Here is a 17,090-nt window from a genome sequence, read left to right as displayed (position 1 = left end):
TTTTATTTCTCCCCCTTCAATTTCCCTTATGCCAATAACAACTTCAACCTCTTTTGTCTGCCTTTTGTTTCCCTCCATTTCTACTCCTTCATTATCTTCCCCCCCTTGCTCCCCTTCTTCTTTGAATTCTTCTTTAGATATCTGCTTCTCTGGGTTCAGAATTCTATTTAGGCTTGATTTTAATGATTTATGCATATTTTGTATAATTTCACGTAGTTCTTCAAATTCCCAGCTTTCCATGATGTCCAGTTCCAAGTTAGAATTAGCTATACAGTTATTTCAAAGTTCTGTTCCACCTTACGTTTGTCCACTTCCACTGCTGTAGGGGAGAATGATGGGAGTCATCTTGGTCTTTTGTTCTTCCTTAATATCCAGTTCCAAAATTGCAGTTAGTTATACAAAGTCTTATTTTGAGGTTCTGGTCCACCTTAGGTTTTAGCTACTGTGGGACCGGAAGTGAAGCCGGGGCCATCTTAAACTTTTGCAGTAAAATAAAAAGGCAAAGGAGGGAAGAAAAAAAACCCTAGCATTTTCCAGTTCTTATCTCTGTAATAATTCTTCCCCCTGTCACCTTCCGTCTCCAATCAGCCACAGCTGCTTAAAACATATCAGTTAGAACAAACTTATAAAGAGCTAGATTTGGGTTCACGTCTCTTTTGCCTCCTGCTCTTGCAATTTGTGATTTATGGTAGTTGGTTAGTTAAAACTTCCCACACAGCCAAGGTTAGGTTATCCATTATCAGAGAAAAAGAGATCAAAATATTTGGTTTCTATTTGATATCTGAGACCAAATTAGAGTTTATATTGAGTGGGTTCAGAAGAACACGTGCTTTTTTCTTGATTATTTTAGCTGGAAGGAATTCAAACAAAGTAAAAATATTGGTTTCTGTTTAAGATTCAAAACCAAATTTAACATTTATAATTATGTGGGCTTGTAACTGCTCTGCTTTCTGTTCTTCTGTTCAAAAGTGCAGACAAAGAAATTCCAGGGGGGCTGGTGTTACAACCCTCCACCTTCCTTCCTTTCTTCCTTTTCTTTTAGGGAAAAAAAAGTCCCGATCTGACCATCAGTATTATTTACATTTTCAAAATTTCTTTGCCTTTTCCAGGTTCAATTTATAGTTGTGGGTTAGATAAATTTTCTTACCAGGTCTTTTTTCTCTCCTGGTCTCTGCCTGTTCCAAACTTATTTTGACAAAAAGGCCAGCATGTTGTCAGCCATGAAGGCTGCCGCCCTGACTCCGATTCATAGGCAAATCTCTAACCCATGAGAGATATGTTGCTTCTCTCAGAGTCTGATGAGACACTGCCCTTCTTCACCCCCACCTCCAGTGGGGATTCTCATTCAAAAGAATCTTCAGAGATGATTTGTCAGACAGGGTTCATGTGAGACTCTTAGGAGCCCACATCTCCCACGTCTGTCCAGCTGGAGAACTTCCTGTCAAATCAACAGAAATAATGTTTTTAAAATAAAAATACCAACCTTTGCTTAGACACTTTCCGTCCTTTGTGGACAATTTCACCATCTCATGAAATCCAAGCACTTAGAATGTAAATATCTGCCAGAGTAGAAGTATGCATACTTGCAGATAGAACTGGAATATCCAGAGGTGGGTTTCACATAATTTTACCACCAGTTTGTTGCGCACCGAAACTGTGAGCACATGCCCGTGCTCTCTTTGTGAGCGTGTATGCCTTCCATGCATGCACTTTGCTTGCACGCGGAGCTTGCATGCACGTGCATGGCTTAGAAAAAGTGCCTAAATAGGACAACGTAGAGCCGGGGCAGGTGCATGGGCCCACCTGCAGGTCGCCACTACTGGTTCACCTGAACCAGTCCGAACCGGCTGAATACCACCACTGTGGATGTCTCTGTGGAGTTTATCCACAGATACCAAATGGTTCAGATCAAAATTCCAAACTATCTAACCGATGCTTCAGAATTTGGATAAACTGCATCAATGTTTTGGCATATTTGCATCATGGGTATGCTGCCTGACCTCTCACAAGACATGCTGTTCAACCCCCAGACTCCTATTCAGCTGCCACCAATTGTTGATAAATAAATAAAAATCAAACCTGGGAAGGAATGGTTAGCTAGGTAGAATAAACTTACTTTAAAAGTGATTAAACTTTCAGAAAACAGATTTTCTATTCTATCTCCAGGGTGAATGCATTTCCCCCCTACTTATTCATTTGATTTACTGAATTGATAAGCCTGCCTAGCTCAAACAATATGATTCTGGGTGGCATACTACTACAACTACAACTACAACAAAACAAAGAATAAACTGAAAAAGAACCACATAATATTAAAGCATACATTAACATATAAATACAAATATGAAATGCAAAATATAAATTGATAACCAAGCACTATAATAAAAACAACCAAAAGAAGACTCCATTTAGTTGGCCTTAAATGCATGAGGGGAAAGGGAAGTCTTAATTCAATTTTGAGAAAGCCCATCGTTCTGGTCTCCTACCCATATACTGTATGATCCCCAACAAATTTTACATATGGACTCTGAGTGAATGTAATTCAGCAATATCTGAATAGCCATCTATTCCACCTCTGGTGCCAATAAAGGGCCCAGTATTCTCAATCTGTATGATATTCTCAATCTGTATGATCATTCTGTTAAATTGAAAATTTAAGAAATCGGCTAGTACTGGTAGTCCTCGACTTACCACAGTTTGTTTAGTGACTATTTGAAGTTATAGCAGCACTGAAAAAAGGTATCTTATGACGTTTTTCCACACTTATGAACTTTGCAGCATCCCCATGGTCAGGGGATCAAAATTCAGATGTTTGGCAACTGACTCACATTTATGACGGTTGCTGCATCCCGGGGTCCTGTGATCTCCTTTTGCGACCTTCTGATAAGCAAAGTCAATGGGGGTAGCCAGATTCACTTAACAACCATGTTATTAATGTAATAACTGCAGTGATTTGCTTAATAGCTTCAGCAAGAAAGGTCATAAAAGGAGCAAACTCACTTAACAACTGTCTTCATTTAGCATCAGAAATTTTGGGCTCAGTTGTGATCATAAATTGAGGACTACTGTAGATATTGAGAATTCTCCTTTAGTTCTGAACATTATACTAGCCGACTCTTTCCCAATCTTAGCATATGTGAACTTCACCTCCCAGAATTCCCCCGTCAGCAGGCAGTACTAGCCAGTTATCCCAAATTAAGGATCACCTGCATCAAAAATGCTCAGCTGGAAACAAATAATGTATGATACTGAACGATGCTGAAACAAATGCTGAAATAATGTACAAATATTGAACACTGTTGAATGTTGAACAATGCACAAAAAGTAGCATTAATTCTAAATTATATTGTCCTGAACTGCCCACCATCAGTCAGAAATCACCAAAATCAAACTTCAACTTGTAAACAGAACACACAGCACTTTAATGCAGAATTTCAATCATTATATGGTTCTGCAGTGGTGTCAAAATACTACTCTTTTGACTAATTGGAGATGGTTTTTGTGTCCCATTTTCTTTTTCTTTCAAGACAACAAATGGTGAATTCCCTAAATGACTATGCAAATTGAATGAACCACTTCCTATAGATATAGATACAGCCTTAGCTGTACCTTTTATTAGCCACTAGCCGATGACCTGACCAGGACCAAACGTAATTTCTAATGTTGGATTTTTCCCCCTTACCAGAGGGAGCCCCCTTGTGGAGTACTGCAAAGCTGTTACCATGCCAACTCCACTGTGCTGTACAGTAAAAGACATTTTATGGCAGTACAGTAGAAGTCATTTAAAGGCACAACAGGCTGTGTCTTAACAGAACACCCCCCAAAAAGATGTTAGGGGTGTCTTATCCCCACAATATTTTTCTCCAGAGAGTAAGTCATCTGTGTACCAAGTTTGGTTGAAATTGCTAGAGGTGTTCCAGAGTTATGCTGAAACAAATCACAGATATTGATATGGCCACACGTTATCACTGATTCTCATACAAAACAAAAAAGGATTGTCTATTTTTCATAGTTCCTAATTTCCAATAATCACAGTCTATTTTTCTTTCTTTCCCTCCTTCTCTCCCATCTGAAGGAAAAAATGATTAGAATACTTATCAACAAATGTATAGTTTTTGCACTGGGAAGCAAAATTCAAGTTACTCACAGAATCTCTTTTTTCTTTTTCATTTGGCAGCTGTGGTCATTAAACAGACTAACATAATCATTCCAAGCAATCACATCTCCCTCTAGAAACAAATGAAGAAACTAACTTAAAACACAGCCCCCGGTTGCTAGTAGAATACAACTGTTAGAATTACTAGGATATTTTATCAGTTAATAGTTAATACTCAGGTTTCTAGAAAATTTGGGCTTTCCTTCTGTAAGGAAAGCAGATTGTTAGTATTTAAAATCCTCAAATAATCAGCAATTTTCTCAGTCTTTTATGACATTGAACCAATGACCTCTTCCTATTAAAGGACACAGGGGAGCCAATTTGGTATAATGGTTAAGGCACTGGACTAGAAATTAGGAGACTGTGAGTGCTAGTTTTGCCTTACACATGAAAGCCAGTTGGGTGACTTTGATCTAGTCGTTCTCTCTCAGCGCAATCCTCCCAGTGGTGGGTTCCTAACCAGTTTATTACCAGTTCACTCATGCTCATGCACAATGCTTCTGCTCATGTGCAATGCTTCTGCTCATGCACAATGCTTCTGCGCATGTGCACAAACGTTTGCGCATGCACAGAAGCGGCTGGTTGGGTGGGCACAGCCTCCCGCTGCCACTACTATCAGTTCCCCTGATCCGGGCCGAACCAGGAGAAACCCACCTCTGAACCCATCTCACAGAATTATTGTTGTGAGGAAAATAGGAGGAGGAAGGAGTATTAGGAATGTTCCTTGCCTTGAGTTACTTATAAAGTAATAAACCTGGGATAAAAATCCAATAAATACACAATACTTCTACAATGCCTCCATTATTTTTTAGGAAGGGATTTGTGGCTACTCACACAGGATTCTATATCATTTATTTGCTGACATAGTTTTTATAGTCAGTGATGAGGGATGTTATCTATTTTAAAAAATCTTGGTAAGTTTGAAAGAATAAGGGAAAATCAGTATGTCTTTCATTATGTTTTTTGAACTGCCTGATAAACTAGAATGAGAAAAGTGTACCCATCTTTCCTATTGTCTCAGTTATTTTCCAAACGGGATGATTAACCATTCTTACTGAAAGAATTTAAGAATATTATAACAATAGCACCAATAATAACATTACTGCCAATTATTCTTGTTATATTGTGCCATGGACTAATCAGTCTCATCTTTACAGCAACCCCTTAAAACTTTAGACACATATAATACAGAGTTACTATTTAACTAATCTTTTTATCTTACATTCAGTGTTGATTCAGATACTATAAAATTATAGTTGTGACACTACTCACAACTATAATTTTATGAAGGATGAAAAATGACTTATTTCAAGCCTACAGCTCTGACCTCATTTTCATCCTAGTGCTGTGCTTTCTGGGCAACTTCTACCAAATACCCAGCAATAATGTATTCTAAATGTTCTGATTTTCAAGAGATTGTCTTGTTTTGACTCTGACGGCACATGATGTACAAACAACATGCATTTAAACTTCAGTAGTGTTCATTTTAAGAGACAACAGCTTGAACAGAAGGTGTATCACAGATAGCTAGGAAGGTGCAGGGTTTAATAATTCTCTCATCTAATGGCTTTGTACTTGAAGTTCTTCCATACACAAGTGTACATCTTCTAAAAGAGTACCACACTTGTGTTTCCAGGAACAAATAAATATTGTGAATTCCACAGAAGGTAAATCACAGTACAGTTAATGGAACTTGGGGGCTACCTAAGCCTGATGAATGTCTCAATATTTTTTTTCTTTTTGCAGTCCCTTAATTTGGGTTGAGTCCAGGTGGCTGAATGAACCTGAGCATTTACTAGCCAGATCCCCTTCCTGTTGCCTATATGGAGTTTGTAGTAGATATTTTTTCTTTGTGCCCCGAGAGAGAAACATTTGCTACTACCTACAATTGAATTCTCAACCTTCTGAGTAAGAGATGAGCCTCTTCACTACGCCACCATTGTGCTCCATGAATGTTTCAATGTAAGGATGAAGCCAGTTGCACAGTGCCTCCTATGGGTCAGTAGCCAATCTAACAACATACATTCCCCTCTGCTTTTCTCAGCTGAAAATCTCCTTCAGCTGAAGTATTTTCCCTTCAAATACATATACTTGAACATAGCACACATGCCAGACTGCAGACACAAAATGTGCCTCTTCATGAGTGAACAATAGCTATTACATAGATACCCCAGATACTTCCTTTGCTAGAGTCCCTATAAAAGAAATTCATAGAAACAGGTTTTGTGAGGAACTGCCTTAAAGCTCTAACAATCTCAAAGCTACATTGTAAAAAATGCTGAATATGCAGTATATAGTTAGGATTGGTCCTTATCTCATTTCTCTCTCTGAACAAGTCCCTAATGTTGGGAAAATTGCAAGGAATGGGAAGAAGAGGATGATCAGTAGTAAGCTGGATGGATTTAACTATAGTGGCCATTGGTGTGCTGTTGGGAAACCCAAAAGAGTGGATTGGGGATACATGATTCTGGAAAAGTCTATCTATATGGTCACCAGGAGTTGGCAGCACTTAATCAATCAACAAATTACAAAACTGGATCTTGGATTTTGGCTTCTTAAACCTCTCGGGCTATGGTCATTGTTCTTCGAGGAATCTGTAATATTTGGGGTAGATGATTCCTCATTTGTTTCTACACCTGCACTCTCTTTTATTCTCCATGGAGTTCTGTGTTTTATTTTGCAATTTATTTTTCCTAAGTAATTTGCATACTGCTGTTGTACCATAATCTAAGCTGCTCTGTAATTATCTCTTTCCCATTGAATGGCTGAATTTTAACATTTACAAGTTTAACAAAAGTTCTTAACATACTTTTTAAGAAAAAATAAATAAAACTTGATTTTGTTTATTTCCTATGAGTTTGGTTTATCCGCCAACCGAGGGAGGAAGGGATGAATCCTCTATCACCAAGTCTCTATGCTTACGTGGTCAGCACGGTGTGGAGACCCAGAGGGCTTCTAGAAGAAGAGGTTACAATTTCTAACATTTTATCTCATGGGCTTCAATATCTTATAACACTGGTGACACATCCATGACTTTTTTCACCTTTGTGGAGCTGGATGAGCGTGGCCCACGAATGATGCATCCGGTCCATGGGACGCTAGTTTGACTCCCCTGTATAACATTTACATCTGTTTCAATATATTATGTAAGCCATCCTTCAGTTGCGTCTTTATTTTATCATAACTGTTAAATTTGAATAGATCTCATTTTAGCTCTTTTGTATAACAACTCTTACGTCATGTGCCAGAGAAATTTATTACAAGCTCAAGCTATCTACCAGAATCTGAACTATTAGTGTTTGAAGGAAGTGGGTTGGAGTTAAGAAAGGAATTCAAGGTAGGCTGGACGTAGATCACTTGTGGGCACACAAAGACTAATGATGCGTTTGACTCCTCCCTCAGGCTCAGCCTGATCATCTCCTACATCTTATATATAATAAATACAAATTTCTTCAGATCCAAACTGAAAAAAAATCTCTGAAATATCATAGAAGTGGGTATCTTAAATTTGCATTGCCTCCTACAAAACTTGTGGAAATCAACTGCTTTGACTTCTCAGATGATCAGAGACAGAAGACTACACCCAATGATATGTTATGCCCTATCACTTCTGACTGGACCAGGACATCTTATTTCATATAAAACATGCTATTATAATTCTAAAGGCGCAAGGAATGGAGAATGTGAAGCATGCCTTATTTCCCAGAAAAAGGAGATCAGGGGGCACGAGTGAAGGCTGTGCTTGAATGAAGATTTGGGTCATGTTTTTCAAACAGACACATGTTGCACAATTCATTTGCATAATATTTTCTACCTCCTAAACATGTGCAATTTGCTTGTTGGTGCTGCTGTGCCTTAATTTCTTTTAGCCTAATAATGATCTTATTACTGCAAGATCATAACAGAATGCCTACTGGCTTTATCAATTTCATGGAACAGCTAAACATGACTCAGTAAGTCATCCTATCATCAATAGGACCACAGTGTACATCAGTGAGCCACTCCAGAGACTTATGATCCTCTGTTTGTAGCAATCTCAGTCACAAAACCGTCTCTAAAAATGCATTGTTTTTATATTGGTCTTTTTGTTAGTGTTATTACAATAAATTATAAATGTATGCTTTTGATTTTATTTTACTCTTATGAATAATATCGGGTTTTCATAAAAGAGAAATGGCATGTATAAGTATCAGTAGGAGCTTCATTTAGCAAAAGAATGTACTATTATTTAAATGCAACTACATCTTCAAATACAACTCAAAAAAGCTCCTCAGATCCAGTATATATATTTATTTGTACACCATTCAGAGCTCTTCTGTGAGGGAGATAGGCAGTTTCAAAAATTGATGAAGAAACAAACAAATAAATCACACACATATATACATACACACACACACACACACACACACACACACACACACACACACACAAATAAATATAGCACTAATAATATTCTACCGCTCCCTTAGAACCAGTGGTGGGTTCTTACTGGTTCAGTCTGGTTCGGCAGAACCGTTAGCTCTGACTGCAAGCCGAGAGCGAGCCGATTCTCTGTTTCCGTGAAAGTGGGCCCTCCCATCCGCCCCTAGACCTTTACACTGACAATAGCTTTATATTGACCTTTATTTCTTCTTCCAAAGCCCAGCTGATCAGTGGTGGCAAATCCAATTGCCTCCCCTCAGCTGCTTTCTTTGCTCCTTTCCTTGTTTGCAATGCGGAAGTCCAATTTTTGCTAAATTGTGCATGCAAAGCGCACGAAGCGAACTGGTTGTTCAGCCAGTAGGAACTCACCCCTGCTCAGAACCCATACAGAAGTCACTCAGTATGTTAATACAAGTGCTGAAGAAGTCCGGGTCTTACCTGGGTTGGTCTTCAAGGTGCGCACTGGTGTATAGTGGTTTTTCGAAGATGTTCGGATGGGTGTGTTGTCTTTGGGGGAGGTATCTATAGCCGAGATAGTCTCTCTTTCACAGTGTGCTATGGGGATTGGTCCCTGCTGCCGGAGGATATCGGCCAGAGCCCTAAAAGGAAGAAAGACCAATCATGCAAAGCTTTTATAAAGCAAGTGAGCAGCAAGTGAAAATGAGTAAACTCCCCTCTGACTTTTGATGAAAATAAAGAAAGGGAGAATGTTATAGTCACATTTCCTTTTGTCAATCTATGTGTACAAAATTAGATTTGGGCTGACCTTGAAGAAAGCAAATAGGGGTCATGACTGCTTAGTTTTTATATGGGACAGTGCTAGTAAATCCCAGAGCTATAAGGTGGAGGGGGAAAAGTTAAAAGAAGAAGAAAACAATCCCCCAAAAGAAATTGTAGAAAACCATTTCTGAACTGCGGCAAGAGAATTAGATGGGTGTGTAAATACAGGCTCAAACATTTTCAGGATTGCTGACTGTAAATATGAAATAAAATATCATCTGCCACTTGGCAGAAAGACCATGACAAATCAAGACAAATAGTAGAATGCAGAGACATCACAATGACAGAAAATTATATGTTGCCAAGCTGTGGTTTTCCCACTTGTAACATATGGCTATGATATGTAGACCCTCAGAAAGACTGAATGGAGGAAAAATCATGCTTTTAAATTGTGGCACTGGAGAAAATGGTTGACAATACCTTGAATTGCAAGAACAAATTATTCAGTGTCAGGTAAAGTAAAACTGCTTGCTAGGAGACTTAATGATGAACTGAACCTTAAATATTTTGGGCACATAATTCCCAACCCATGTTCAGAAATAGCCCCAATGACAGGTTATTGTTACAGAGCAACTCTACACTGACAACTTGTTATTCTTGATGCATGAAGGGGAGCTAAAGTCTCCATTGCAGGTACTGTCTGTACTCATACAAACTCATCCCACCATATTTTAAGGAAGGGATTGGTGATTTTCATATCATCTACTGATGCTGGGAAGGAGGAGAAAATAAGCTAGTAGAGTCTAGCAAAAAGTACTCTTAAACTGTTCCACATAAAGCTCTAAGGACAGAACAAACTGAAATCCTCATTACTGAAGTGCTTTGGATTATAGCCATCAGGGCAGCACAAATCATGGTAACGTATTTTTCTGCCAAGACAAGGTCTGAAGGAATATATGTTTGCATGGCTGTCAAGAAATCTCTTCTAAGTAGTCTACTGCATACACTGCTTTACCTGATCAGGAAAACACCATTCATAGTTAGACTGAGTAGGTAAGTTCTTGTGAGTTAAGTGACACACCATCTTGCGGTATTATCTGGAAGATGTTTGAAGAGATGGACAGGTTCCTTGGGATTGTTAACTCAGCTACCTGTCCTTTAGATATGTAGACCAGTCTGAGGAATTTTCTCAAGTTGGTTCCTTGGCATGGACTTAAGCTATATAGTACTTGTCTGATTGCTGTCTTGGTAATAGATTTTTACCACTGTTCTTCCATAAAGGCCATTCTTTATCTCTTCTACAGAACCCTATGATGTTGGACAACCTTACTTTTTTCTCAGAGGTTGGGTTAAGGAATGTGTCCATGAGGATATTTTAGTCACATGCTTATTGTATTAGTCTTTGATTTATTGCTGCTTTGTTTTTGAATTGCATTAGATGTGTTCTTAATGTGATATATAAATGTTGTTAGTTGAAGTTGTGTCTGACCCATTTCGACTCCATGGACTACGTACCTTCAGGCCTTCCTGTTCTCTACCATCCCCTGGATATAGATAGTCACTAAAATATTGATTTTTAATATAAAAATAAGTGATTGTTTTTTAAATGCAATACAACTTAAATCAAGAATAACATGGACATATGTCACGTTTTCAGGGATAAGTAGAGGGTATATCTGCCCCCATTCCCATTTTGTGGACTATCTCAAGACTATGATACCGAAATTTGGTATGTTTATATTTAAAGACAATAGCTTAAATCAGAAGCCGCCACTGGATGCATAACATTTCTCTGTTGGCATACACACATCAGCACCATTCCCCCCTTTGGTTCTTGGCGATTAACAAAAATAATTTTAAAAAGTACCATCACTGATTACAAAAATATTTCTGGCCTTTCTCTACTTGAAAGCATGCGTGCATGCGTGCATCAGTGGTGGGTTTCAAAACTTTTTAGAACCTCTTCTGTAGGTGTGGCCTGCTTTGTGGGAGTGGCTTGCTGGCCATGTGACTGGGTGGGCGCGGCCAACTTGTAAAATGTGATGAAACTCACTTAACAACGCTCTTGCTTAGCAACCAAAATGTTGACTCAGAAACTCTGGCATTTGAAGCACGCAAGTCTTAAAGCTGTCAAGTTACAAGACCCTTGCACCCCTAACCCTTTAGAAAAAAAACCCCAGGGGTGTTCAAACTTGACAGCTTTAAGACTTGTGGACTTCAACTCCCAGAATTCCTCCTCTCGCTCTTCATCTTGATGATGTGTGGACGGGCAGGGGAGGAAGCTGGAACCGGTTCTAAACGGCACTGTAGATTTGTGGAACCTCTTCTATAGAAGAGGTTAGAACTGGCAGGAACCCACCCCTGGCGTGCATGTATGTAAACATATTGCAAGCAAGGAGAGCTTGTAACTATATTGCAAGCAACAGTCTACAGATGTTAGATTTGAGGATTTGAGGAGGTAAACAGATTGCATGATTACAGTGATAACCACTGCTGCATTTATATTTATGCATTTACATGTACATGTCTGCCTTTTCCCCATTTGATGATGAAAAAGTAAATGTGTGTGTTCTTTCTGGCCACACCAAGTCACCACCATTCCCTGAAAAAAAAGGGAATTATTCTGCTCTCATTCTCAATAAAATGGTTTACAACTTATTTAAAAAATGGGGAGGGGAGAGGATTTTTAAAAATGAATCTTTCTGTATATACTAGAAAAAGAAGCGAAGAAAACAACTCTTGAGTTCAGGGTTAGATTTAAAAAAAAAACCTGAAATGAATATTGCAGAACCTGAGGGCAAATTGAATTGCCCTACACCTGCACCATGCAGGTATGCACGTACACCATGCACGTATCATAATATTTATTTTTTGGTATCTATATTTGATAGGAAACACTTTCTAGAGAAAGGTTTAATTAGAAATATCCCCATGAGATCTTAGAATTGCAGGGCCAAACTGTACCTGAAGTACTCTATTTCCACCTATGGTTTGGGTTTTCTTTTCTTTTTTTAATGAAAAACATCTGCAACTAGATGTAAGCTTGAGAAGAAGAATAACATAAAGAATGGGTTATTTTTAACTCTTTTCTTTTCTTCCATTTTTCCATTTAGATCTTTATCCAAGCTGCTTTCCAATCTCTACAGAAAAAGATTATTTATCTTCCCACCACCACCACCACCACCACCATCCAGGAGAAAATGACTTGAAAAATTTGAAAAAATCGTAAGCAAGACGAGAAAGAATTAAACAGACTCTTTTCCGATCACATCTTCCCCAAACTGCTTTTCTTTTTTAAAAATAAAAAATAAAACAAGTATTAAGGAGAGATGTTTGCAATTATTGTCAAGCCTAGACTGGATCTTAATAAGCAAAGACTCTGAGAATTAGCCCTGTTCACAAAGGAGCTCTAATCATGCGATCCAATCATGCTAGAAGTAAAATCAGTCAAGCATCATCCATAAATAAGTGTGCATTGGACTATAGCTTTATCAACTCCATAAACAATGCATTTTCAGTGCCACAGATGGGTGCAAAGGATTTTCCCATTTGTGATTCACTATAGTTTTACCTTTGCAGCAAGGACATCCCATTTTCTTAGAGCTGGGTATATTACAGCATTTTCATGGAAAATTGTGATCCTCTCCCAGGCGGATTATTGAATGTGAAATTGTTTTTAGCTCTGCTCAATATTGCCTGCAACATGAATTGCACAAATGGCAAAACATTTCCCTTCTCCATGCTTGTATTATTCTGTAAATCTTTGGACGCTAAGTGTATTATTATTTTAATGAACAATTTCTTGTGGTGTCGTCGGTGCTCTCTGAGCTTGGCTGTTTGCTTACAGATGTTTTATAACCCAACTAGTGAGTGTGAGGTTTGCTCCCTGTTTATATACAGAAGCAACTGTAGTGCTGTATACATATTACACATGTGCATGATACATATACAACATATAGTTTATGTACTGTAGCTGTTATAGCTGTTGTAGTTCTGTAGCTACTATATATAAACAGAGACAAAACCCCATCCTTACTATCACTGATGATGTCACCTAATTGGGTAATGAAACATCTGAAAGCAAAATGCCAAGTTCAGAGAACACCAAGGACTCCACAATTCAACCCTGAGCTCTATATATTCTCTTTTATTGGAACAGCTTCTTACTGTGCTTCTCCAACATAGAAGCTCAATCAGTCTTTTAAATACTTCATTTAAAACTAAAACTAAACATTTAATTTTACAATGTCTGTCTTTGTTTCACAAAGCTGGAACAGTCCTCTGTTCTGATTTTTTTAAAAAGAGCTAAAAGTTATCTCCTGCAGAAAGACGCCCATCTGTTTGTAATGCATGATCAGGATGTCAAGTTTTGTCTGGAATTTGGATTTTAGATTTTGTACAAATCCTTAAGAAAGACAGGCATATATGCTCATTAATTCCTCGTGACTAAGAATCCAGTCACTAAGTGTATGATATGACTATGTCCATATTGCTCTATCTATGAAAAAAGAAGTTGAGATTTTTTTCCAGTTTCCATGAAGCAAACAAGAAGAGGATGGGGGCTGAAGATTGGTAGGAGTTGCAGAACAGATACTTAAATCACAGAGCGTATGTGTAATCTAACTCTGTTTGCCCTTATAATATTTGTTCTTCACCCTAAGAGTGAAATTATAAATGAATAATATAATTGAAGGCAGGGAGACTTTTCTGAGTTAGTTGAGGAATACTGAACTGGTGTCAAAAGAATTCTAAGTTATTACCTCAGCTGTGGTTATTAAAGTTAACTCAGCCACGTAGAAGCCTTATCAAGCTGAAGTTTTATGCTATCTTTTTCCTAACTTTGCAATATTCTGCATACCACTGTGGCAGAATCATAAATGCAAACATCATTCTCCTTTATTACTTTTGAAGAGAAGTGCCTCCCAAAAGGAGAAAAAAGGAAAACAATACTTTCCCTTAATATATGACTGTTCTACTACATACGCAAGACATGACATTTCAGCTGGGTGCTTCCCAATTGCAAGGGAGAGGAATGACGGACTTAATCTTGCCAGCTTCTTCTCTAGAACAGCCAAAGGCATCCTACTCATTTGCGTAAGAGATGTGTAGGCCTAGGCTGATAATGACACAGTGTTGATGCCAATGATAGATTTAAAAAAAATTCCCTAAGAGTATGCTTCACCTATCTGAGTAGATAGGACAGTCAGGTTGGTTTTGATATAGATTCCTATCTTCAAATGCAGCCGATTTGGATGAGACCTCTGGTTATGGGCTCACCATGCTATACACATGCGATACATCTGTTCATGAACCTACGCTGGTCATCAGTAGAATCTCAAGATTTGGTTATCTATGGAATACCATTTTTAATTGTCCTACAAAAATTGACAGGGAGAGGATGGTCCAGGGCCATTCAGCAATTAAACTGCCATTTTTCAGAATCCTGAAAATTGCCTCCTATGGCACCACTTCTGGCCTCTGAAATAATACACATTTTCTCACTTGGCCTCATCCCTATTCCAATTACTTTATTTTTTTTTTTCATGTTTGCACTCCAATTGTTTGCTTTTATTGATTTATTTAATGTAAGTTGGCACGAGCCTTTCCAATTTGGCAGCCATATATATAATAAATAAATAAATAAATCATTATGTGCTTTGGATTTGATTTAAGAGCAGCTATTACAGTTAGGGCTTTGTTTTGGTTTTTTTTAAAAAATATATTTCTTTCTCTAGATTCACAGCTTACCAGTTCTTGGCATGGGCACTCAGTAATTGCCTATTAGGATTCTAGTGCCTTGAGACTCTCTATCATATATTATTGTGAGTGATTGCTCCCTCTCAGCTAGAATTGCCTGATTTACAAATAAGAGTTCGGGAAGAAATAAAACTAAAATATAAAGTTATCTTAACCGATGTGTTTTCAAACTCAACCCTCCCAGAAATCGGAGTAGCCCTTTCATTAAAATTAATATATTAGGCCTTTAATGAGGTAGCTATGGTTCCTACAGTCCCATTTTTATTCTGCCTGGAGAAAAGGAAAAAGGCTGTCAGAAGCGACTTATGCAGAGAGCAAGGCAGCTCCTTTGAAAAACAAGCTTGCCTTGGGACATCGAACGGGAGAAGGTGAGTTCAGACCATTCAGATTCTACTGAGCCGTCTGCCCTTCATTTGGTCATTCTGGTATTCCTCTCCAGGTGCCCTTGATTTGGTCATTCTAGCATTCATTGCCCGGGTGTCAGAGAAATGTCAACATGCTATCCACAGGCAGTGCTCTCTTAAGCTGAATCTGGATGGGATTCTATCCACTATTTTCTATGTTATTTTTAACATCACCATAGCAAAAACACCCTAAGTCCCTGAACGCCTGCTACCCTTAGCCAAAAGTCACAGGAAATGAAACATCTGCGGTTCAAGATTATATCCACTGTCAGTCTCTTCTACCTCTCATCCAGACTCAGGCAGGCTTATGTCACTTCTGGAACATCGCAGGGATTGATATGGGGAACCACAGCCTGACATGACAAGACCCATATATGGATTGTTTGTTGTAGCATTCTCATAAAGTAAAAGATTTACATATGAGTGTCTGTGATTCTTTCTGTGTTGCAATATATCCTCCTAATGGCTGTGCATCAGCGCACATGCATGTCAATGGTTCAGAAATGTCAAAGGGCTAGACCAGTGATGGCAAATCTTTTTGGTACCAAGTGCCCAAACTGGAATGCATGTGTGCACGCGCCTAGCACCAGAAACCAACCCAAAGACCAGCTGGCTGGTGCACATGTGTGTATTAGTCACACATGTGGACTGGCCAGTTGGTCTTCTGGTTTCTGGCATGCGCATGCATGCCATCAAGCTGGTCTTTGTGTGTACCGGAGTGCTGGAAACCTGAAGACTAGCTGGCCAGTGTGCATGCACGTTCCAGAAAGCCAAAGACCAGGTGGCCAGCTGATCTTCGTGTTTCGGGTTCTGGTATGGGCAAAGACCCTGCGCATGCCGGAAACATGAAGAGCAGCTGGCGACGGTTCACATGGCCACAGAGAGGGCTCTGCGTGTCACCTCTGGCACACCTGCCATAGGTTCGCCATCACCGGGCTAGACTGACAAGAGTTCACAACTATGGATCATAACACAACAAACAAGCATATGGGAAATGCAATTGTAAAGAACCAAGGAAAGAAGATAAGCAAGCCTGATAGCACCTGGAACTCCAAGTAAATTAGGAAGTGCTCCTCTCTGAGAGATGCCAACCTCATCAATTGCCCTCCAACTTTACTGTCAGGAGATGTCCGATGGGACCTTCAGAAATGTTTCACATCTAAGATTTAATTCTTAGGCGGGGAAAAGACCTGTTCATCTGAATAGTGAGGAATATAGGTAGTCCTCCCTTAACTGAAAGTCACTTAGCAACTGTCTGAAGTTATGACAGATCCCCATCTAAAGCTGCTTACAACCCAGCTCCAGAGTTCCAAAGGCTGCATAGACACCCCACACATGACCACATTTTGAGCTCTTGGCAACCAGCTCTCATTTAAGGCCAGTTGCAGCATTCCTCAGTCACGTGATCATGATTTACAATGTCTTGACCAGTTTCCAGTAAAAAAACACCCATATGATACATTCACTTAGACATTCACTTAATACAGATAGTCCTCAATTTATGACCACAACTGAGCCCAAAATTTATATTGTTAAGCCAGAAATTTGTTAAGTGAGATTTTTGTCCCATTTTATGACTTTTCTTGCCACTTTTGTTAAGTGAATCACTGCAGTTGTTAAGCTAGTAACAC

The 17,090-nt window shown here is 38.8% G+C and overlaps 1 protein-coding gene across 1 annotated transcript in view; it reads right to left on the bottom strand.

Moving 5' to 3' along the window:
- The window catches only part of SHISA6 (shisa family member 6), a 357,081-nt gene that overhangs the window by 325,959 nt on the left and 14,032 nt on the right, over positions 1 to 17,090 (bottom strand). Inside the window, exon 3 of the mRNA XM_081937165.1 lies at positions 9,017 to 9,177. Within this exon, the coding sequence (XP_081793291.1) occupies positions 9,017 to 9,177 (161 nt within the window). The remainder of the gene's footprint in view (positions 1 to 9,016; positions 9,178 to 17,090) is intronic.

The sequence above is a fragment of the Natrix helvetica genome (assembly GCF_964273705.1).
Source record: "Natrix helvetica genome assembly, chromosome: 1".
In the NCBI taxonomy this organism is placed as follows: Eukaryota; Metazoa; Chordata; class Lepidosauria; order Squamata; family Natricidae; genus Natrix; species Natrix helvetica.
Note: the sequence above shows the minus strand (reverse complement) of the source record. Positions and strands in the feature narration are given on the sequence as shown.